This window comes from Oncorhynchus kisutch, linkage group LG19, assembly GCF_002021735.2.
Source record: "Oncorhynchus kisutch isolate 150728-3 linkage group LG19, Okis_V2, whole genome shotgun sequence".
In the NCBI taxonomy this organism is placed as follows: domain Eukaryota; kingdom Metazoa; phylum Chordata; class Actinopteri; order Salmoniformes; family Salmonidae; genus Oncorhynchus; species Oncorhynchus kisutch.
The window spans coordinates 34,385,739-34,410,706 of record NC_034192.2 but is presented as its reverse complement, the minus strand read 5'-3'; the positions used below and the strand labels follow the sequence as shown (position 1 = coordinate 34,410,706).

At 41.9% G+C, this 24,968-nt stretch overlaps 1 protein-coding gene across 2 annotated transcripts in view; it reads left to right on the top strand.

The window, feature by feature from the left end:
- The first annotated feature begins 1,656 nt into the window (after positions 1-1,656).
- Positions 1,657-24,968, top strand: part of LOC109864734 (fibroblast growth factor 13) — a 211,953-nt gene continuing 188,641 nt past the window's right edge. The window contains exons 1-2 of one of the 2 annotated variants that reach the window (XM_020452642.2): positions 1,657-2,295; positions 2,577-2,745. In XM_020452642.2, the coding sequence (XP_020308231.1) occupies positions 2,697-2,745 (49 nt within the window). In that variant the 5' untranslated portion in view covers positions 1,657-2,295; positions 2,577-2,696. The remainder of the gene's footprint in view (positions 2,296-2,576; positions 2,746-24,968) is intronic. The other variant, XM_031797770.1, reaches the window with a different exon arrangement.

Below are 24,968 nucleotides of genomic sequence, written 5' to 3'. Positions count from 1 at the left end.
TATGGGGTGAACGCGGACTTTTACTGTTTCTATTTCTTTTTTCTCATCTTCTACGGCCAAGGCTACAACTGTCAACATAAGGTAAGGCCGCATTTTCTAAAAAAAAATCTTATCTAACTCAGTGGCAAGACAAAACACCCCCACTTTACAAAAAATGTCACTACAATTACGTAATTACACGGTAATTAATTTGGCTTATCTATTACAGCTATTGGCTGCGCAATTTTACTAAACTCCAATGAAAATCATAAAGTTGGATGCAGTTAAATTGTTTGCAAATCTTAAACATTGAAAACAAGCATCATGTAGTCTCACATGCTTTGATAGCCTACAGTTACCTTTGTTCTGAAATCAACATTTCACATTGTACAGTCACATTACCATGGCTTTTGGCAATGTGATAGTCTAATAATAATTTTGCGCGGCGTTTATTGGCCCAGAGAGGAATGTAAGGGTTAACGACGGCGAAGATTCATCAGCAATAACAAACATGCGGTACCAATAATCCTGTTAGTTCATCCTCAATCATAACAAGATATATTGTGGATCTATAAACTAGTAATGATGGTTTCTGAGCTGAGCGTTTCGTTGCCTGTGGTCTTTGTACCAACGAGTGCCAATTCACATTTTTGTTGCGTAAAATAGTTGCTTCCAGGGACTACAGATTAAAAACCTACCTAGTTAAATCTGGTGGATTGGTATGTTGTACATTGTCCGGTGACAAATAAACGAATACATTAACGTTTCGTGTGATTGTCCACTATTTTAAATGATTATGAATGTCATTTTTTCGTTGCATCTGTTGCTAAATGACTGATGAAATTAATCAACGACCAACTACACAACTAAAGGTAATTATAACTTCACGGGACTCAAACATGGTAGGCTAATGCGAATAACGCTGCAGCCAATTAGAATTACGCATGCAATGCCATCTCTCCTTCGCAGTATTTCCCCCAGATATCGACTAGTACACGAGGCCTATTGGTTTGCATTCCACTGCGCATCTGTCAGCGCAGCAAAACTTTAGAAAGGTATTTAAAACACCCCTTTTGAAAAGGAATAACATATTGAAGCATATACAAGCAGCCGTTCATATTGATCCGTTAGCATCTGGAACATCTGAATGTTTACGTATCCACTTAAGACATATTTTGTAGGCAAGTGCGCTGACATTCGTTGTCAATTCAACCGTTTTTGCCTCTCCATCTCGTGCATCCAGGTGAGTTATTTCCTTTAGTGGCTTGGGACTTGCTCCAGTTTCCGTGGACTGCGATTTCTGGGCTATATGCTTGCTTGGACTACTTGGAATACTTTTGACTATATATATAATACTGTAAGTTGTCTGATTTAGCTGGTCTGTAACATTATGTATGTCAACGATATTTGATATAAAGAGCGTCTTTTGGGACTGTTTCGGTAATTGGCACTTGTGCGTAAAGGTTATGTACTCTATTAGTCACTGAATTGTTTCAAAGTGTACAGATTATTCGAATAGCAAACGGCTAACCATAATATCATATAATGCATTTACATCGTGAACATTGGTTTGTCCATATGTAGGTATAAACAAAATAGCACGCTTATTTTGGCTGTTGGTTTCCTTCAGACAGTTTTAAAGGAAACACTAGCCTACAACAATCAAACAATTTAATAGATGGTGTTTGTCAATGCTGCGTAATCTGCTGCCCAGCCACTCTTCTCGATTCTACAGTAGGCTACTTGACGCCGAGGTCACAGCGCTCCTCATGCTCCCCATCCCAACGCGCGCGTTTAGAGCAACGGTGTATCGAAGCGGATTTATTATAAACAATTGATTTTCATGCCCAAAATGCATGCATTTTATTAAACGTATAGAGCTAAACGTAGCATCACCGACTGTGCATGTGTGTTAGGGATGGAATACAGCGCTCACTTTGTGGATCCTGTTGATCTGTGTGCTATATTTTCCAGCGTGTGAAATGCCTTGGAAGAGCTCGTGTTGAATAGAATAGTCACCATAGGCTTCAAGAAAACCCGGTTGCGTCCGTTGTAGTGGATGGCATCTGCGGATACCCCATGTGGAGACGTTTGCTCCTTTGATGTAATCTTAATGTGATGCACTTTCCGTTTTTCTTTGACGTCGACTGACACGCGCATGGAAGCCCTGCTCTTATTTTCTTAGTTTTTTTTTTCAGTTCCTTTGACACAACCGAGAGGGTCGTGATTTTTGCATGCAACATAGCGGGGTTCATGTTGGAAGCGTTTTTCTTTATCAATGTGCATTGATGTAGCAGAAAACGTGGAGGAGATAAGGTAAGACAAACTAGATTCAAACGCTTTTATGGTGGTGATGATCCATGGATACCAAGGCGTTTCTTTACAAATTTTTCAGATGCGCTTTGTGAACTCAATTGTGTAGGTAGGCTATGTGGGTAGAATGTATCAATAACTGGATATCCATTGACAGCTGGCGTCATACATGGAATCATACAGCCCCACAGGTCTGCTTTGTTTGTAGTCCTCTCTTGATACAACTTGCTTCATCAAAATAAAACCTTAAAGACTAATTGCACTGTTTTCTAATTGTCTAACAGAACCCTTATCTCAGCACCTGGTAGCTTTGGAAAGGATTTCATTGAAGAAATTGTCTGCAAGCGATTAAACGGATTTCCATTCTTGTCTAAATCGGGAATTACACATCCAAACTGGGATCTATGAGCGGAAAAGTGGCGAAGCCAAAAGAAGATAAGGATGCTTCCAAGGGTAAGAGGCAAGCCTTGCAATGCACAGATTGCTGCTCCTAAATCACTGGTTTAAAGCGACCGTGCGCTCATTCATCTCCCACACATCCTCTGCTCGCCCTTTGAGATTTCTGAAAACAATAGTAGGCCAGCTACTGAATGGCGTGGCATATGTGGCTTGCTGGTGTCATTTCAGACTCAACCAGTAGCCATCTAGAATTAGCACATGTTATAACCTGCTTATAACCCAATGATTACGCAAGTAGTGTATCTCATTTATTGGTTTCATTATTTAAACAATAAATATTTGATAATATTACATTAATTAATACAAAACCAAGAACCATAATGAAAATCAAACCATGTAGTGTTTTTTAATGAGCATTGGTTAACCTACATGAATAATGGTCGTGCTGTCGCTTTAATGTGAAGGCAGTGAACAACAATGTCACTGGCATCCGTTTGAAATCCCCTCTGTTCTTGCTTGCATCTTTTTTTACGTGGGTTTGCATTTGCCCAGCTTTCAACATCATATTCTAATCACACACAGGGGAGTTCTACGCTAATATGACGTGGGCACACCATTTGTTTTGGTAGCTCGTGCGCTAATGACCCGTTGCGTAAAAATTAGCCTCTGCACGTCTCTAGAAAAGCCTCGCTTTGTGTCGGGATGTAAACTGGCGAGCCATTGCCATGGAGACAAAAGGGAGGCAAGGTTGCCAGAGAAACCTCAGCGAGATTAGTCGATGTGTGCGCTCTACACCGAGGTTGTCCATGACAGTTTGGGGGCTGGCATGCAGAGGCTTTCATCCCTTTGTTTTGATGATTGCATATTTTTGTCAATTGAAGCAATCAATGGCAAGGCAACCCATCAAAACAGAATGTATCCAACAGCTACTGGAAACTGACAAAGAGGCAGCCAATGTGGAGTCATATTCAATTACAAAATAGTTTGTTCAGGATTCATCTGCTTTATATTAGTACTGTAGGATATGTTGAATTTATTAATAGCCTATGATTCCATTGAAAGGAATGTTTGTTTTGATTATGTGCTTATTGAAAGATGATCATAATTAAAACCAATATTATATTTGAATTATAACCACCAGCTTCCCTGCTTGTCATGTTTCCTTCTTTATTTGGTAAATACTGCGCTATTCGCCCTAAACAGATGAATAGGGCTCAGTTTGACCTCACATATACTGTTTAATGCATGTCTAATAGACTATATTCCAAACATGTTATTCTGTGACATTTCTCGAGCGCCAACAGTAAGACTGTGGTCCTTTTTCGTTGTCCTCCAATAATTGTTTTCCATTTTTATTCAGTCCATTGCTTTATCACTTGCTTGGTGAATTGGACTTGAAGCCTAATGCAGTTGACTTGTGCATGCTTTCACTTATTGAGATGTTCTCACCTCAAGTTTCACATTGCACTTTCCAGATCCCTAGGTCTGGGTTGAACCCCCCCCCCCCCCCCCCCCACACACACACACACAGTATCCTTGTCATAATACAGCATTATACAGTACCAGTCAAAAATGTGGACACACCTACTCATTCTAGGGGTTTTCATTATTGCTACTATTTTCTACATTGTAAAATAATAGTGAAGACAAACAATGAAATAACACATATGGAATCATGTAGTAACCAAAAAAGTGTTCAACAAATCAAAATCTATTTTATAATTGAGATTCTTCAAAGTAGCCACCCTTTGCCTTGATGACAGCTTTGCACACTCTTGGCATTATCTCAACCAGCTTTGTGAGGTAGTCACCTGGAATGTTTCAATTAACAGGTGTGCCGTGTTAAAAGTTAATTTGTGGAATTTCTTTCCTTAATGTGTTTGAGCCAATCACTTGTGTTGTGACAAGGTAGGGGTGGTATACAGAAGATAGCCCTCTTTGGTAAAAGACCAAGTCCATATTATGGCAAGAACAGCTCAAATAAGCAAAGAGAAACGACAGCCATCATTACTTTAAGACATGAAGGTCAGTCAGTATGGAAGATTTCAAGAACTTTGAAAGTTTCTTCAAGTGCAGTTGCAAAAACCATCAAGCACTATGATGAAACTGACTTTCATGAAGACCGACACAGGAAAGTAAGAACCAGAGTTACCTCTTCTGCAGAGGATAAGTTCATTAGAGTTAACTGCACCTCAGATTGCAGCCCAAATAAATGCTTCACAGAGTTTAAGTAACAGACACATCTCAACATCGACTGTTCAGAGGAGACTGTCAATCACGCCTTCATGGTCGAGTTGCGGCAAAGAACCACTGCCCTAAGGACAGCAATAAGAAGAACCGACTTGCTTGGGCCAAGAAACATGAGCAATGGACATTAGACCAGTGGAAATCTGTCCAAATTTGAGATCGTTGGTTCTGACCACCATGTCTTTGTGAGACACGGAGTAAGTGAATGGATGATCTCCGCATGTGTGGTTCCCACCGTGAAGCATGGAGGAGGAGGTGTGATGGAGTGGGAATGCTTTGCTGCTGATACTGTCAGTGAATTATTTAGAATTCAAGGCACACTTAACCAGCATGGCTACCACAGCATTCTGCAGCGATACCACAGCATTCACAGCATGGCTACCACAGCATTCTGCAGCACCATCCTGTCTGTTTAACACTTAGTGGTACTATTTTTTTTTTCAACAGGACAATGACCCAACACACCTCCAGGCTGTGTAAGGGCTATTTGACCAAGAAGGAGAGGGATGGAGTGATGCATCAGATGAGCTGGCCTCCACAATCACCCAACCTCAACCCAATTGAAATGGTTTGGGATGAGTTGGATCGCAGAGTGAAGGAAAAGCAGCCAACAGATGCTCAGCATATGTGGGAACCTCTTCAAGACTGTTGGAAAAACATTCCTCGAAGCTGGTTGAGAGAATTCCAAGAGTGTGCAAAGCTGTCATCAAGGCAATGTGTGGCAAGTTTGAAGAATCTAAAATCTAAAATATATTTTGATTTGTTTTACACTTTTTTTGGGGGGTACAACATAATTCCATATGTGTTATTTCATAATTTTTGATGTCTTCACTATTATTCTACCATTTAAAAAAAATAGTAAAAATAAAGAACAACACTTGAATGAGTAGGTGTGTCCCAATGTTTGACTGGCACTGTACATCAGAAGTGGTTATATCAACTAAAGTTTTAAACAACTTCATTTTATTTTAGCCTCAGACACTAACCAGCACCTACAGAGGAAAGTGTCCACCGTGCATAGAGCACTATGTATTAGAGATGTCAATAATAGTCCATATGACCATCACTTTTTATTCACTGTCTTTGGAGTTTTAGCTTTAGATCAATTCCACTGCTCTTTTTAAGAACAATATGGGATTGAGGAAGGGAGTTAAACCCTGGAAATAATGGAATGAAGTTCCAGGCCTAGACTTAAGCCCTACGCTTGCGGCACAGTTCGACAAAATGTTAGCACACCTCACCAAACTCTTTGATCGTGGATATTTTCTTAAAGGATTCGATTCAATCCGTAGCGCTGAAGATCCGCGTTATAGCGCGATTGAAATGGAATGGTCATTTCTGAATGAGCCCACGTATGCAGGGTTTACCGTTAATGTCGTCCTGCGAACGCTGGGAACATTGCCTTTTACATTTCAATTGTGCTATAACGCGGATCTTAGTGCAGCGGATTAAATCGAGCCCCAATGCTCTCTGTTCCCATTAAAAAGGGAGTATGTGTGTGAGTAGCAGGACAGTAACAGAATAGAGGGATAATAAGAAACGCTATCTATTCTCTGTGCGTTGGCTCACTCAGTGAAAGGTCATGCTTCACAAGATAGGAGTACATCCTGTACTATTACATGTGATTTACAGAACGGTAGCAAGAGAAAACCATGTTTTAGGCAGGGATAAAGCCTCCCTCCAATATCAAAGCAGGCAAATCAGTTTGTGAGCTTCCCCGCACCCTGGTGAGCCTGAGTTGTCCGGACAGAGAGGTGTATGGAAGCGTCCCTGCTATCCCGGCCTCAACCCCAGCATCCCAGAGCCTGGGAAATCAACGGGATCAATGCTTGTTTACATAGTTATTATGTTGACATTTCTCGTCTCTCTTTTCTAGTCTTTGACTATAAAGCCTCTTGTTATTGTATGTGTCGTGGGTTTTCGAATATTCTTCTACAGAAATCTCCTTTAACATAGTACTCTCTTTCTCTCCCAGGCTTCTTTGTGGCCTGTTTCTTTTATAGACTCTCAGACCTCTTTTGTTGTCTCTGTCAGTGCCTCTTTAACGGCATAAGCCGAGCAGAAGGTATAAGTCTTGCATATTTGCTGCCATATTAATTCAGCCCAGGGCAGCCACGTTGGCCAATCAATAGATATCCAGAGTTTGGAGTCACTGCTTCCTGAATCACAAAGGAGCCAGCTCTCCCCTGCTCTGCTGTGACACCTGCTCTAATCTCATTGGCTAAACAACACGCTGCCTACAGTATCATTACCATCTTTTGATCTAGAAGCTGGCTGGCTCTCTCGGAAGCCCACTTAAATAGGACGGGGTCGGTTTCAGCAAAGACAAAGGAGGAGATTAGAATAGTGCTAAAGAGGTTTGTTATCTTTTACACAAAATCGCCATGCTGGGGATATGCTGTTAGCTTAATGCTGCTGTTGGGTGATGTTATGGCGCTAACTCACTAACTAGTCACTGAGAAGTGACAAGTGATCCTTGCGTACAGTAGGCTATACCATTCCGTCAAGCTAAAATATTTAGACTTGATCTTATGCCACTCACTTCTAAAGTAGTTATTTACCCCACAATCGCTAAGGAGGGAAAAAGTGCTTTTCTATGTGATTTGACGGACAGCTGCAGTGGAAACTCACCGCAAAGGGGAAAACCTCAAATGTAAGTGGAAAGTTTGTAAGTCTCTATGGGATGTGTTGGATTTTGAATGATATTGCAAGTGGAGTATAGTTTGACTGTACGCCGCTGAATGAACCAGGCAGCATCTCGGTACAACGTCTCATCATGTCCATGCTTCACAGTGATGTGGCCATGCACAGTATGTCTGACATAGAGTATATAACCCAATGAAATAAAGTGAAACATAAACTTACTTGCACTCAGCAGTACATGTAGTTAGTATTTTTATACTTGTTCATGTTTTAATTATGCTGTGTGTAAACACTGCAAACAGGACATTTTCTAAGTCGATTTCTAAGTCGAGTATAGACGAGATGTGGATGGAGATGTCGTGTTGGCAGCGCCAGGGCCAGTGTGCCCTGTCAGACAATTTTCATGGTGCTGACGCAGATCCGGCTACGCTGCCCCGAGGAGGCTGGCTCGCAGCCGCGCATCAGAGACCTGCCACTCTGCATCGTGCCGCGCCGCCCTGAGATGTTTGGGAAGGTTAGGGGTTCTGTCTCTCCAGCTCCTCGCTCTGCCCGCCGTGCCTGGGCAGTGTGGGCACTGACGGACAGCCTCGCTAGCTGGCGAGGCACTGTAAGTGGTGCTTTTCTGTCTGTCTATCTGTCTGTCTCTGTCCTGCTTTGTCCTCAGCCCTTAGGAGTGGAACACCATTCAGCACCCAAATGTAGGCTTCAGTATCCACAAGGCATATAGACTTGGGTGTTGTGTGAGTTGGCACGTGATTAATAAAGTGTCATGGTCCTTCGGTGAAGTGTCAACATGACCTTTTCCAGGAGTTTTTCTTCATTCAGTAAAGTTGCCATGACTGACCTGGTTGCTTTCAGTCAGTTCATTCCAGTAACCATCCATGGGTGCAAGGCCTTACCACGCAGTGTGTTTCATCCCCAAAACAATGACACCAAAAAGGTACTAGGTAGAGTAGATCTAGCTCCTCTGTCATTTCATCATTGTGTGGCCGGGGTCAGTGACCTGCCGTTAAAATCCCCTAAATACCTGGCTGCTATGATGCGTCAGCCAGTCTGGTCCGTGCCAATCCTGAAAGCTGTGTGTTTTATGAGGTGAATGGGTTTGTATAAAGCTCTTCCTCAATCCCTCTCATTCTCCTTATTTCTCTTCTCTATTCACCCTGACCCCTGGCATCACGGTCTACCGTTGCTCCCTTAGTACACATCTATATCGGCCACATCATTTGGCTGCCTCTGTGTTCATTGATATGCTTTAATCCTCGTTCAAGAAAGGGCCAGGAGTGAAAACACAGCCTCGCATCTCGTCTTCATCATTCATTCATTCATTCCCAGATATTGAAATGCTCACACAGTGCCAATGGGCAGGGTTTGAGAGTATGTAGGTGTGGATTTGACTCAAATTAGATGTTGTGATGAACTGTAGGGAGATTGTAGCAAGTCAGGCTTGAAAGGGTACTTATGTGATTATCCGTAAAGATGGCTTTGGCTGGAAGTCGGTTATTCGTGTCATGACTGATCTTAAATATTTATTTATTATTTCTAAACCCCGGTTCTCTTATCAAAGTAATGGCTGAAAGGATCACAGGACCTCTTTCATGTAGGTGTGGGATTATGTATCGATTCAGAATGTTTGGATTACAGCAGAGTTTGGATTGTTTTAGATCCAGAAATGCACTACCCCACTCGGATGTATTTTTTTTCTATCTAAAGATAATCCTCCATAATTGTGGTTATGTGTGTCAAACTGTGCTGATGACAATGACCTCTTTTATACACAGCCAGGATATTATAATATTTCCGAGTACATGCCCCTACGTGTGTTTATGCATTTTGGGTGGTGTCAAATTTGTATTGTGTTTTCATAGCGGCCGTACTGACATATAAGATACATGCACAGTAGGCTACATAGGTTACTGCCCATTCACATGAAACCCCCTATTTCACAAAGGCTACTCCATAGTGGGACTGTGATGTGGACAGGCAAGACATGGCCATGTCCCCCATTTAGAAAAAGCTGTTTGTTTTCCTGACTGGCCTATTAGGACTAAATCTAGCACACTGACCACGTCAGCAAGAAATTGGCCACTCATGGCTAGCTTTATTTATTATTGTCCCACAGGAGCTATCTTGACGAAAGAGATCCTTGTATGCTTTCTCTGCTTTCCACCAGACAGAGATGAACCATAGTACATCACATAGAGTGAAATATTACCTGAGGAATACCTCTGCCAGGTGTATGACAATCCTCATAATCTTAATGTTGGTATAGAAGGCAATAAGATAGGAACAGAGGGGGATCAGCCAATCAGAGACACCATGAGGATGGAGTTAGGAGCTCAGCTGTCTGACAGTTAGAGTAGATGTGTGTCAGAGCTGACTCATTTAGCTGTAACCCTTTAAGCAACACCGAGCCACAGCCATTACTTTAAGCCCTTTAAATGAGACAGAGCACAGGGAGCCACAGCCATCAATTTAACCCCTTTTAAATGAGACAGAGCACAGGAAGCCACAGCCATCAGTTTAACCCCTTTTAAATTAGACAGAGCACAAGGAGCCACAGCCATCAGTTTAACCCCTTTTAAATTAGACAGAGCACAAGGAGCCACAGCCATCAGTTTAACCCCTTTTAAATGAGACAGAGCACAGGAAGCCACAGCCATCAGTTTAACCCCTTTTAAATTAGACAGAGCACAAGGAGCCACAGCCATCAGTTTAACCCCTTTTAAATTAGACAGAGCACAAGGAGCCACAGCCATCAGTTTAACCCTTTTAAATTAGACAGAGCACAAGGAGCCACAGCCATCAGTTTAACCCCTTTTAAATTAGACAGAGCACAGGAAGCCACAGCCATTAGTTTAACCCCTTTAAATGAGACAGAGCACAGGGAGCCACAGCCATCAGTTTAACCCCTTTTAAATTAGACAGAGCACAAGGAGCCACAGCCATCAGTTTAACCCCTTTTAAATTAGACAGAGCACAAGGAGCCACAGCCATCAGTTTAACCCTTTTAAATTAGACAGAGCACAAGGAGCCACAGCCATCAGTTTAACCCCTTTTAAATTAGACAGAGCACAGGAAGCCACAGCCATTAGTTTAACCCCTTTAAATGAGACAGAGCACAGGGAGCCACAGCCATCAGTTTAACCCCTTTAAATGAGACAGAGCACAGGGAGCCACAGCCATCACTTTAACCACTTTAAATGAGACAGAGCACAGGAAGCCACAGCCATTAGTTTAACCCCTTTAAATGAGGCAGAGCACAGGGAGCCAGAGCCATCAGTTTAACCCCCTTTAAATAAGACTGAGCACAGGGAGCCACAGCCATCAGTTTAAGACCTTTAAATTAGACAGAGCACAGGGAGCCACAGCCATCAGTTTAACCCCTTTTAAATTAGACAGAGCACAGGGGGCCACAGCCATCAGTTTAACCCCTTTTAAATGAGATGGAGTACAGGGAGCCACAGCCATGAGTTGAACTCCTTTAAATGAGACAGAGCAGAGGAAGCCACAGCCATCAGTTTAACCACTTTAAATAAGACAGAGCACAGGAAGCCACAGCCATTAGTTTACATCCTTTAAATTATTCGTAACAAAGGGAGACACAGCCATCACTTTAACCACTTTAAATGAGACAGAGCACAGGAAGCCACAGCCATTAGTTTAACCCCTTTCAATGAGATGGAGCACAGGGAGACACAGCCATCAGTTTAAGCCCTTTTAAATTAGACAGAGCACAGGGAGCCACAGCCATCAGTTTAAGCTCTTTAAATTATTTGGATCACAGAGAGCCACAGCCATCAGTTTAAGCCCTTTAAATGAGACGGAGCACAGGGAGCCACAGCCATCAGTTTAAGCCCTTTAAATGAGACAGAGCACAGGGGGCCACCACAGCCATCAGTTTAAGCTCTTTAAATGATTTGGATCACAGAGAGCCACAGCCATCAGTTTAAGCCCTTTAAATGAGACGGAGCACAGGGAGCCACAGCCATCAGTTTAAGCCCTTTAAATGAGACAGAGCACAGGGGGCCACAGCCATCAGTTTAAGCTCTTTAAATGATTTGGATCACAGAGAGCCACAGCCATCAGTTTAACCCTTTTAAATGAGATGGAAAACAGGAAGCCACAGCCATCAGTTTAACCCTTTTAAATGATTTGGATCACAGGGAGCCACAACCATTAGTTTGAGTGTTAATAGCAGACCCAGTGACAACGTGACAGAGATAGTGACACACATGGTCCACAGGGAGCAGGTGGCTGGCTGCTGATGTGTCGCCGTTATCGACAGAGGACAGGGAAGAAGGACCAAGGGGACAGAATGAGAGGCACAGCTGAATTACAAGTGGAGCAAAGCTTTAGATGGACAAGACAAAGAAATGTAATTACTGTCAATGTACAGTATGTAGTAGATACAGAGTTGTCCTATCCTACACTAACAAGAATTTGAGATATACAGTATCAGCTGAATGAGTGATAATTGTATCTGAAAGGCTAAGGTCTTCTTAGCTAGATATTTTAAGAATCTTTCCCTCTACCAGGCTTTAGTTCCTGATCAATATACAGTACAAGCCGTCTTCAATATAAGTTGCCCCTCCCTCGCATGCCTGCCTCAACTTTCGATTCCTGTTTTTATGCAGTCAAAAGACTACAATAGCCAGAAGGCTGTTGACAAGCAAGGCAACTGTGACTGCAGTTGTTTAACATAGCAGTCATCCTATTTTCTCTAGTCTCAAAATGATTAAAAGTTTTGTTTAATTTGTTTGCTAATTGAGCAGCGTTGCTGCGTGAGCCAGGTGTGGGAGAGCTACTATAACGCTCCGCAGTTTGCAGCCATTTCGCCAACGCAGGGGGTTCCTGCACATCCGTGTAGGCCATAATTTTTAGGGACAACTTTTTTTGTCTATGAACCCAACATGAACTGGCAGGAATTCACCCATTGGGTGTTGCATTGACTCATCTGAGCAAGGAAACACGACCATAGTGTGAATGTTCCAATTTTTAATTGCAGCTGCTTCACTATTCTATGTCTTTATGTCCAACTAGGGACTGGCAGGGGACACCTCTGGTGAGGCAGTGATTTGTTGTCAGTTGAGGGGTAAAGTGAGGCCACAGAAGCAATTATCAGAAGGTCAAAGGTCACTAAGCAGCCTCAGGCAGTGGAAGAGAACTGGGTGCTAGCCTAGCCTGTTGGAGCTCAATCACAACTACACTGCACTGCATAATTTCAGATATTCAAAAAAGGACCATTTCAGTTTCTCATTTCAGCCACCATTTCAGTCTCATTTCAGTGACTTCTTCAGTCTCGGAACAACATCCTCAGTGCTGGTGTCCTGACTCCTGTCCACGTGATATCAAGGTCTAGAAGTCATGTCGTGTAAAAGGCTTTTCCGGCCCCGGTGGATGGATGCTCCATTTTAAACCAGGAAGCCGGGGGATTAATAGAAAGTCCGGACACACACTAATTAAAGTTGGATTAAGGCGAGGTAAGAATGGGAGGCAATAAGGCTGGGGCCAGTGGTAATAAACAGAACAGTGGGCTGTAGGCTGGAGAATAATAAAACAGGGCTTGAGGGGAGAGCAAAGCAGCGTAGTGTGGGCCAGAGTGCTGTACTGTAGTTGAGTGTGGTCGCCTCTGGCTTTGATGTGGCTGAGATTAGCATTAGCGTAGTTAGCGTTAGTGTTTACATAAGCATTAGCATAGCCGTGGCTATAAAGCCTGAGCTGGCCAAAGACTCTTTGGCTCTGAGTAGCCTGGTGTGCGCTAACCCGAGTGACAGGCTGCCATCTCCTTACCACTAACCCGCCGCCTGGGCTGGGGATGTTATAACGAGATTATTTTCTTCCCGCTTCCCTTGTCCAGCAGCTCATTTAACCAGCACATTGAAACCAGGTCTGGGCCTCCTCGCGTCAGCTTTCAGCAGCCCACAGACTACGCCAAGTTCCCGGGACGAAGACAACACAACCTAAATTTATACCATTCGCACTTGGCATGCCTTAAAACATATTTTCAAGACAAGGCGAATTAGGCTCCTCTGTAGTGCTGAATGTGTAGGATCGTCGGCTGGCTGAGGGTTGAGTGAGAGTGGAGCGTTGAGAGCAAAGGCAGCATACTATAGCATGAGTTGGTCCTCTGCATGTGGTGGGGACATACAAGTGGAGTAAGCGGTTTGAGCTCTGCATGAGCTCTGGACTTTGACTTCAGCTCTGCATATCTTTAAGAAATGGCTTTCTTCTTGCCACTCTTCCATAAAGGCCAGATTTGTGCAATATATGACTGATTGTTGTCCTATGGACAGAGTCTCCCACCTCAGCTGTAGATCTCTGCAGTTCATCCAGAGTGATCATGGGCCTCTTGGCTGCATCTCTGATCAGTCTTCTCCTTGTATGAGCTGAAAGTTTAGAGGGACGGCCAGGTCTTGGTAGATTTGCAGTGGTCTGATACTCCTTCCATTTCAATATTATCGCTTGCACAGTGCTCCTTGGGATGTTTAAAGCTTGGGAAATCTTTTTGTATCCAAATCCGGCTTTAAACTTCTTCACAACAGTATCTCGGACCTGCCTGGTGTGTTCCTTGTTCTTCATGATGCTCTCTGCGCTTTTATACGGAGACTTGATTACACACAGGTGGATTGTATTTATCATCATTAGTCATTTAGGTCAACATTGGATCATTCAGAGATCCTCACTGAACTTCTGGAGAGAGTTTGCTGCACTGAAAGTGAAGGGGCTGAATAATTTTGCACGCCCAATTTTTCAGTTTTTGATTTGTTAAAAAAGTTTGAAATATCCAATAAATGTCGTTCCACTTCATGATTGTGTCCCACTTGTTGTTGATTCTTCACAAAAAAATACAGTTTTATATCTTTATGTTTGAAGCCTGAAATGTGGCAAAAGGTCGCAAAGTTCAAGGGGGCTGAATACTTTCGCAAGGCACTGTACTTGTAGTGGTGAAAACATGTTTTTGTCTGAATTACAGCTGTGTCGACCCTTTGGGAAGAATTAGCTTCTCCAGTGTCCGTGAGTTATTTACTCTGAAAAATTAGAACCTAACGATGTTGTTAAGTCAAGGCGTGACTACCCCCTGCCCAGCCTGCTTTGTTAATGCCAGCAGCATACCACCCTGCATACCACTGCTGGCTTGCTTCTGAAGCTAAGCAGGGTTGGTCCTGGTCAGTCCCTGGATGGGAGACCAGATGCTGCTGGAAGTGGTGTGGGTAGGGCCAGTAGGAGGCACTCTTTCCTCTGGTCTAAATGTTCCAATGTCCTATGACACTGCCCTGTGTAGGATGCCGTCTTTCAGATGGGATGTTAAACGGGTGTCCTGACTCTCTGAGGTCATTAAAGATCCCATGGCACTTATTGTAAGAGATGGGGTGTTAACCCTGGTGTCCTGGCTAAATTTCCAATCTGGCCCTCAAACCATCACGGTCACCTAATAATCCCCAGTTTACAATTGGCTCATTCATCCCCCTCCTCTCCCCTGGAACTATTCCCCAAGTCGTTGCTGCCAATGAGTATGTGTTCTCAGTCAACTTAAATGGTAAAATAATGGATAAATAAAAAATGCCCAGCCTGCTTGGTTAATGCTATTGATGACATTGATCTGCGGGTCACTCAACTCAAAATGGCAGTTTCATCAGGATTCAGACATGCACACCCCCCCACAAGAGATCCATGGTTGAGTGTGTCAGAGCTGTTTGGTTCCTCTGTGGGCTGCTATAGGCTGGCTGGTAGAGAGAGTGGGCAGACCTTCAGAAGGCAAGCTGCTCTCTGATTGGAGGAGAAAACATACAGCATCGACAGCAGTCGGTGGGATAAGTGAGTGTGTGTTTTAACCGCTTTTTGCCAGCGCGGGGTAGGCCAGGGTAGCAGAACTCCGGTTTGGGAGTAGGTGGAGGCTCTGCATCGGCTGACTGGCCCTCCATCTGCTCTAAACTGCACTGTGTGTGTACTGGCTGGCACAGGTGTGTGACAGGCAGCAGCAGATCACTGTCACAGACCACTACAGAGTAATCAAGGGGGATTTGGTTAAGCCACTAATTAGAACTGCCATGTCCAATGACGGGAGTGGAAATAAGAAGGGGAGCAGGTGACATCAGAAGATCAGTCATTTAATAGGATCAGATTATGATAGGACACCTTGAGTGGGTGATTCAATAGAAATATTAGATGTTTAAAGGATCCCTCTGCTAAGTATTGACTTCCCTGGAGCTAGAAACATAATATAGATTTCTGTTAGGGCCTATTCTTCAGAGACAAACGTTTAATTTTGCTCCCCAGATGAGATGAGAGAAGACAAGAATTGCATTCAGAGTGAAGCACATTACGGATGGGAATGGACACAGAAAGGATAGAATGGGAAAGAGATTAAGGATGAATTCATCTCTTAAATTATTATCAACTGCTCAATCGAAAACATGTAATGTGTGTGTTAGTGTGTTTGGTGTGAACCCAATGCGCATTGCAGAGTCTTAACTGGGGAGATGGCTTTCTGTTTTGGGGAGGCAAAAAAAATACATTGTGAGGATGATTTCTAAATATAGCAGCAATCCTTCGCTGGTCCCTGAAGCCGATTTAACACAGTCTGGATTGGTGAACATCACAGCTACATCTCCTGCCTCTCTCCATCTCTCTCCCTCACTCTCTCTCTCTCTGTCTCTCACTCTCTCAGGAGGGAGAGATCATTTACATAATGAGACGCTGCCACGGCAACAAAACCCAAATAAGCATGGGATCAGTCAGCAGAGGCCTCGGAGGTTCCTCCCTGACACGCTCTCTACTGCTTTGGGGGCCACAGCAGGAACAGACACACTCATCGGGGGCCCCAGAGAGAAGGGCCCTATAGAGGCAGGGGTTTGATTGAAACAGAGGGGGGAGGAGGAGACAGAGTCAGGAAGGACCAAATGAGCAGTCCTCTATCTCCAAGGAAGTTGGTGTGTGTTTTAGAGAGAGAGAGAGAAAGACAGAGAGAAACACAGGCCTTGATATAAAAATAATAAACCAAGACAAAATTTATAACTGACTTTTTCCTACATAACACACTTACTGCAGATCCCCTTATTGTATGGGACACTTTCAAATGTGCCTTCTGAGGTCATGCAATTCACTACTCTGGTCAAAAGAGATTAGATTAACAAAGGAAATAGAGGAACTAACACAACCTTATGGAATAATCCTTGGATAGCTTTTCAGAATTCATCGATAAATTGGCCCCCTGGAAAACTAAAACCATAAATTACCTGTTAGTAGGAAATACCTTTATTTCCATGAAAGCTTTAAAAAGCAATTTTGGGGCCTCCTGGGTGGCGCAGTGGTTAAGGGCGCTGTACAGCTGTGCAGCGCTAGCTGTGCCACCAGAGACTCTGGGTTCACGCCTAGGCTCTGTCGCAACCGGCCGCGACCGGGAGGTCTGTGGGGCGACGTACAATTGGCCTAGCGTCGTCCGGGTTAGTGAGGGTTTGGCCGGTAGGGATATCCTTGTCTCATCGTGCACCAGCGACTCCTGTGGCGGGTCGGGCGCAGTGCATGCTAACCAAGGTTGCCAGATGCACGGTGTTTCCTCCGACACATTGGTGCGGCTGGCTTCCGGGTTGGATGCGCGCTGTGTTAAGAAGCAGTTCGGCTTGGTTGGGTTGTGTTTCGGAGGACGCATGACTTTCGACCTTCGTCTGTCCCGAGCCCGTACGGGAGTTGTAGCGATGAGACAAGATAGTAGCTACTAAACAATTGGATACCACAAAATTGCGGAGAAAAAAGGGGATATTTTCAAATACATCCAACTTAAAAGTTTTACAAAAAATTTGAAATCTTTTGGACATCTGAGCAATCATGAGGGTATCCTATACAGAACTTTGCAGAGAGCCTATGCAACTGACAATCTTTTATAAAAAAATATAAACAATCAGTTATTTGAAAATACAGTATATTGCGAATGTTGGAACATAACTAGCGAGATTACAGTTAACAAAAATGTATGATTAATCCAGTATAAATTATTGTATAAAATGTATTATAGAGACAAAATGCACAAATTCTACAGCACAACGGCAGAATCATGTCTTTATTTTTTATTAAAATTAGTTTTTACTTTTTACCCCTTTTTCGTGATTTCCAATTGGTAGTTCAGTCTTATCTCATCTCTGCAACTCCCAAATGGACTCGGGAGAGGCGAAAGTCGAGACACGTCCCTGCCGTGCCGCACTGCTTCTTGACACACTGGTCGCTTAACCCGTAAGTCAGCCGCACCAATGTGTCAGAGGAAACACCGTACAACTGCTGACCAAAGTCAGCGTGCAGGCGCCCAGCCCGCCACAAGCAGTCACTAGAGTGCGAGGAGACAAGGACATTCCGGCCTGCCAAACCTTCCCCTAACCCGGACAACACTGGGTCAATTGTGTGCCGCCTCATGGGTCTCTCGGTCAACGCTGACTGCGACACAGCCTGGGATTTAACCCGGGTCTGTAGTGATGCCTCTAGCACTGCGATGCAGTGGATTAGACCGCTGCGCCACTCGGGAGGCAGAATCCTATCGTAAGTGTAAAACTAATAATGACTCAATAACCCATGCTATCTGGGAATGCTATGTCTGGAATTTGTGGGAGGAGCTAGAAAGTTGGATGTCAGAGGTATTCAAATGTAAACCTACTTTTAGTCAGTCTGCCTGCATATTTCAAGACAAGGCATATGAGTGTGTAATGAGATACCCAATGGGCTGGGCAATTATTTTCTCATCACCCTTTTGAAAGAACGCATATTAAAAATGTGGAAATCAATTAATCTGCCATCATCAACACAATGAAAAAATCAAACAACTATAACTAAATATTTAGATATTGAAATAGCATGAGCGACCAAGAAAAACAAATTGGTACAATTGAAGGCCATGTGGCAAACAATAATGCAGGCACTAGGGATGGAGGTGTGAGCATGGGGGTCTGGGCAGAGAAAATAAAGTTGTTGTTTGTGGACATCTGTACATTTTTGTTCGTATGTGTATATTTGTATTTGGTGTGAAAAATTAATAAAAAATGACAAAATAAATATTATTTTAAAAATGGAGTTTAGGAACTAACATTACAGGTGGATGGCAATGAAAACTGTACCGCAGAGGCACAAAATAAGTTAGAGGAAAAACAAAAAGAACTGGAGAAACTTATTTAAGAACGATCAAGTGTCATATATTACAAAAATTTACCAAATTCTTTTAGAATCTTAAAAAAATGGTAGACTATCAAATACTTAGCAAGGTCTGATTTCACTATTACTGAAACAGGACCCAGGTAGTAAGTATAAAAGATCCAGTCCACTTAACAAACTGGAGGCCCCTTATACTTCAATGTTGTGATGCATTGCACATAGAATTAGAAAGGTTTTACCGGACATTATTAATCATGATCAGACAGTGTTTTTGCATTGATGATACATTGGTGATAAAATACAACAATTACATGAAACAATAGAACACTATGAAACATTAAAGAATGCATGCCTGGTCTTCATAGCAGATTTCAAAAAGGCCTTTGATAAAATACGACTAGAATGTGTATATATAAATGCCTGGACCATTTACATTTTTGTGAATCTCTTATACAATGGGTTAAAGTTATGTATAGCAACTCCAGATGTAAAATAGTAAATAACGGTTACTTATCAGAAAGTAGTGAACTATCAAGAGGAGTTAAGCAAGGTTGTCCATTCTCTACATATCTATTCGTTTTGGCTATCGCGAAATGTTAGCTATTAAAATAAGATCCAACAATAATATCAGTGGCTAGAAACCGATGACTCTACCTTTCTCTTAAGTCTGCAATCTGGATCCCTGTATGGTATCATTGACAATCTGGATCCCTGTATGGTATCATTGACAATCTGGATCCCTGTATGGTATCATTGACAATCTGGATAATTTCTCTGGCCTCTCTGGACTAAAACCTAATAATATTATGTATTGGAACATTAAACTACATAACTTTTACATTACCCTGTAGTTGACCAATAAAATGTTCTGATGTTGAAGTAGACATACTTGGTATTCATATCCTTAAAGAAATAAACTCACTACAACAAATTTCAATAGAAACTTCTCAAAAATTGACCGATCTTGCAACCATGGCGAGTTAAATACCTGTCTATTTAGGGAGAAATCACACTAATGAACTCTTTAGTCATATTACAGTTTACTTATCTACTTCTGTTGCTGCCTACTCCAGACGACTTGTTTTCAAATTATATGAGCAAAAAAGATGTAACTTTATTTGGAACGGTAAGCCAGACAAAATGAAACATGCTTATTTATATAATTAATATGAGTTTGGGGGGCTAAAATGATTAAATATTAAAGCATTAAATCTCTCACTAAAAGCTTCAGTCATACAAAAGTTATACTTAAACCCAAACTGGTCCTCCAGCAGATTAGTAAGAATGGCTCAACTGCTGTTCAAAAATGGCCTTTTTACCTTTATCCAGATTACAACCTGAAAATGAAACCTTGTTCAAAGTATTGCCTTTTCTGAAACAAGCAATACAAAGCTGGTTAAAATTTAAGTGTCATCCTCCTGAAAAGACAAATCAAATATTGCAACAAATATTATGGTTAAACTCAAATATACTTTTATGAAAAACCATTCTTAATGGATAATTACATTTAAAAAAAGTATTTGCTAATGATAGTATGAATAGGAATGGTGAAGTTATGTAACACATGCAGCTATCAAAAATCTATGGGGATGTTTGCTCTGTCCAAAGTTATGACCAACTGATTGCAGCATTACTGCAGAAATGGAGGAGACAAGTGAAAAGGGTAAAAGTAGGGACATTGCTTGTCTGCCCTATATTAAAGACCAAAATTGGTGAAAAAAATTGTAATGAATAGAAAAATATACCACGTTCATTTTGAGTACCAAAATGTTGACCGTTGACCATACAGATAGTTCCGATTCCATGGCACATGGTTTTTGAACTGACACACAAAACAATGCTCCATTCAAAACATCAAGTTTTCTATTTCAATTATTATAATAATAATTATTATTATTACATTATATTATAATTATTATTATAAATTATTATACAATAATTCTGGTCACCAACAGAATGTTATTTATATATAAATATATATATATATACAGTGCCTTGCGAAAGTATTCGGCCCCCTTGAACTTTGCGACCTTTTGCCACATTTCAGGCTTCAAACATAAAGATATAAAACTGTATTTTTTTGTGAAGAATCAACAACAAGTGGGACACAATCATGAAGTGGAACGACATTTATTGGATATTTCAAACTTTTTTAACAAATCAAAAACTGAAAAATTGGGCGTGCAAAATTATTCAGCCCCCTTAAGTTAATACTTTGTATCGCCACCTTTTGCTGCGATTACAGCTGTAAGTCGCTTGGGGTATGTCTCTATCAGTTTTGCACATCGAGAGACTGAAATCTTTTCCCATTCCTCCTTGCAAAACAGCTCGAGCTCAGTGAGGTTGGATGGAGAGCATTTGTGAACAGCAGTTTTCAGTTCTTTCCACAGATTCTCGATTGGATTCAGGTCTGGACTTTGACTTGGCCATTCTAACACCTGGATATGTTTATTTTTGAACCATTCCATTGTAGATTTTGCTTTATGTTTTGGATCATTGTCTTGTTGGAAGACAAATCTCCGTCCCAGTCTCAGGTCTTTTGCAGACTCCATCAGGTTTTCTTCCAGAATGGTCCTGTATTTGGCTCCATCCATCTTCCCATCAATTTGAACCATCTTCCCTGTCCCTGCTGAAGAAAAGCAGGCCCAAACCATGATCCTGCCACCACCATGTTTGACAGTGGGGATGGTGTGTTCAGGGTGATGAGCTGTGTTGCTTTTACGCCAAACATAACGTTTTGCATTGTTGCCAAAAAGTTCAATTTTGGTTTCATCTGACCAGAGCACCTTCTTCCACATGTTTGGTGTGTCTCCCAGGTGGCTTGTGGAAAACTTTAAACGACACTTTTTATGGATATCTTTAAGAAATGGCTTTCTTCTTGCCACTCTTCCATAAAGGCCAGATTTGTGCAATATACGACTGATTGTTGTCCTATGGACAGAGTCTCCCACCTCAGCTGTAGATCTCTGCAGTTCATCCAGAGTGATCATGGGCCTCTTGGCTGCATCTCTGATCAGTCTTCTCCTTGTATGAGCTGAAAGTTTAGAGGGACGGCCAGGTCTTGGTAGATTTGCAGTGTCCTGATACTCCTTCCATTTCAATATTATCGCTTGCACAGTGCTCTTTGGGATGTTTAAAGCTTGGGAAATCTTTTTGTATCCAAATCCGGCTTTAAACTTCTTCACAACAGTATCTCGGACCTGCCTGGTGTGTTCCTTGTTCTTCATGATGCTCTCTGCGCTTTTAACGGACCTCTGAGACTATCACAGTGCAGGTGCATTTATACGGAGACTTGATTACACACAGGTGGATTGTATTTATCATCATTAGTCATTTAGGTCAACATTGGATCATTCAGAGATCCTCACTGAACTTCTGGAGAGAGTTTGCTGCACTGAAAGTAAAGGGGCTGAATAATTTTGCACGCCCAATTTTTCAGTTTTTGATATGTTCAAAAAGTTTGAAATATCCAATAAATGTCGTTCCACTTCATGATTGTGTCCCACTTATTGTTGATTCTTCACAAAAAAATACAGTTTTATATCTTTATGTTTGAAGCCTGAAATGTGGCAAAAGGTCGCAAAGTTCAAGGGGACCGAATACTTTCGCAAGGCACTGTATATGGGGCATACAACCATCTCAGCCCTGCAGATTTTGCTGCAAAGAGATAGAATCAATAGAACATTTGTTATGGTATTGCCCCTATGTAAATTGTTTCTGGTCACAGGTTCAGGAAAAATCACAACGTTCACTTAAAACTAACAAATAGCACTGTTGGGCGAGTTGGAAGCCATGGTCAATCAATTAGCAATATAATAATACTCTTTTATATATATATATATATATATATATATATATATATATATATATATATATACAGTTGAAGTCGGAAGTTTACAAACACCTGAGCCAAATACATTTAAACTCAGTTTTTCACAATTCCTGACATTTAATCCTAATAAACATTCCCTGTCTTAGGTCAGTTAGGATTACCACTTTATTTTAAGAATGTGAAATGTCAGAATAAAAGTAGAGAGAATAGTTTATTTCAGCTTCTATTTCTTTCATCACATTCCCAGTGGGTCAGAAGTTTACATACACTCAATTAGTATTTGGTAGCATTGCCTTTAAATTGTTTAACTTGGGTCAAACGTTTCGGGTAGCCTTCCACAAGCTTCCCACAATAAGTTGGGTGAATTTTGGCCCATTCCTCCTGGCAGAGCTGGTGTAACTGAATCAGGTTTGTAGGCCTCCTTGCTCACACATGCCTTTTCAGTTCTGCCCACAAATTTCCTATGAGATTGAGGTCAGGGCTTTGTGATGGCCACTCCAATACCTTGACTTTGTTGTCCTTAAGCCATTTTGCCACAACTTTGGGAATATGCTTGGGGTCATTTTTTCACCAAGCTTTAACTTCCTGACTGAGATTTTGCTACAATATAGCCACATAATTTTCCATCCTCATGATGACATGTATTTTGTGAAGTGCACCAGTCCCTCCTGCGGCAAAGCACCGCCGCAACATGATGCTGCCACCCCCGTGCTTCACTTTTGGGATGGCGTTCTTTGGCTTGCAAGTGTCACCCTTTTTCCTCCAAACATAACAATGGTCATTATGGCCAAACAGTTCTATTTTTGTTTCATCAGACCAGAGGACATTTCTCCAAAAGTACGATCTTTGTCCCCATGTGCAGTTGCAAACCGTTGCACTTTTCGCACCAAAGTACATTCATCTCTAGGACACAGAACGCGTCTTCTTCCTGAGCGGTATGACGGCTGCGTGGTCCCATGGTGTTTATACTTGCGTGCTATTGTTTTTACAGATATACGGTACCTTCAGGCATTTGGAAATTGCTCCAAAAGATGAACCAGACTTGGAGAGGTCCACTATTTTTTTCTGAGGTCTTGGCAGATTTTCCCATGATGTCAAGTAAAGAGGCACTGAGTTTGAAGGTAGGCTTTGAACTACATCCACAGGTACACCTCCAATTGACTCAAATTATCTCAATTAGCCTATCAGAAACTTCTAAAGCCATGACATCATTATCTGGAATTTTCCAAGCTGTTTAAAGGCACAGTCAACTTAGTGTATGTAAACTTCTGACCCACTGGAATTGTGATACATTGAGTTATAAGTGAAATAATCCGTCTGTAAACAATTGTTGGAAAAATTACTTGTGTCACGCACAAAGTAGATGTCCTAACCGACTTGCCAAAACTATAGTTTGTTAACATGAAATTTGTGGAGTGGTTGAAAAACTAGTTTTAATGACTCCAACCTAAGTGTATGTAATTTTACGACTTCAACTGGACAATCTGTGTCTAGTATCAGATTAGAAAGGTTCATAATTCATGTTAGATATCACAGCACCCTGAAAGCCCTCAGAACTGCCTCAATTTGTTGGGGCATGGACTCCACAAGGTGTCGAAAGCATTCCACAGGGATGCTGGCCCATGTTGGCTCCAATGCTTCCCACAGTTGTCAAGTTGGTTGGATGTCCTTTGGGTGGAGGACCATTCTTTATACACAGAGGAAACTGTCAAGTGTGAAAAACCCAGCAGTTTTGCAGTTCTTGACACAAACCGGTGTGCCTGGCACCTACTACCATACCCCGTTCAATGGCACTTACTTTTTTAGTCTTGCCCATTCACCCTCTGAATGGCACACATATACAATCCATGTCTCAATTGTCTTAAGGCTCAAAAAATGTTTTAGCCTGTTTCCTCCCTTTCATCTACACTGATTGAAGTGGATTTAACAAATGACATCAATAAGGGATCATAGCTTTCACCTGGATTCACCTGGTCAGTCTATGTCATGGAAAGAGCAGTTGTCCTTTAATGTTTTGTACACTCAGTGTATATTGAAATGTATTTTTGTCATGTAATACTGTGTAGAACATGTATGTGAAATAAATGTATGTAGCAAAATATCTGTAACAATAAGAGTGCAATACATGGTTGCTTAGGATCCTTCAAAAGGGTTGGGTGTGTTTGAAATACATAATACTTCTCTAATGTTATATCTATGTGTTATCTATGTTATATCTATGTGTTGAAATTGTCAAATAAATTCTAACAAATAATAGTCACTAACAGCGGAACTGACTCTCTGTCATAAATGGGATGAACACTGCTGAGGGGAGACTGAAAAGGTTACACGAATAAGCACAAAACACTTCAGCTTAAAGGTTACACTGGGAAATGAAGACACTGTGCTCCCATTCCTCACAACTCCAACACACCCTGGTTCT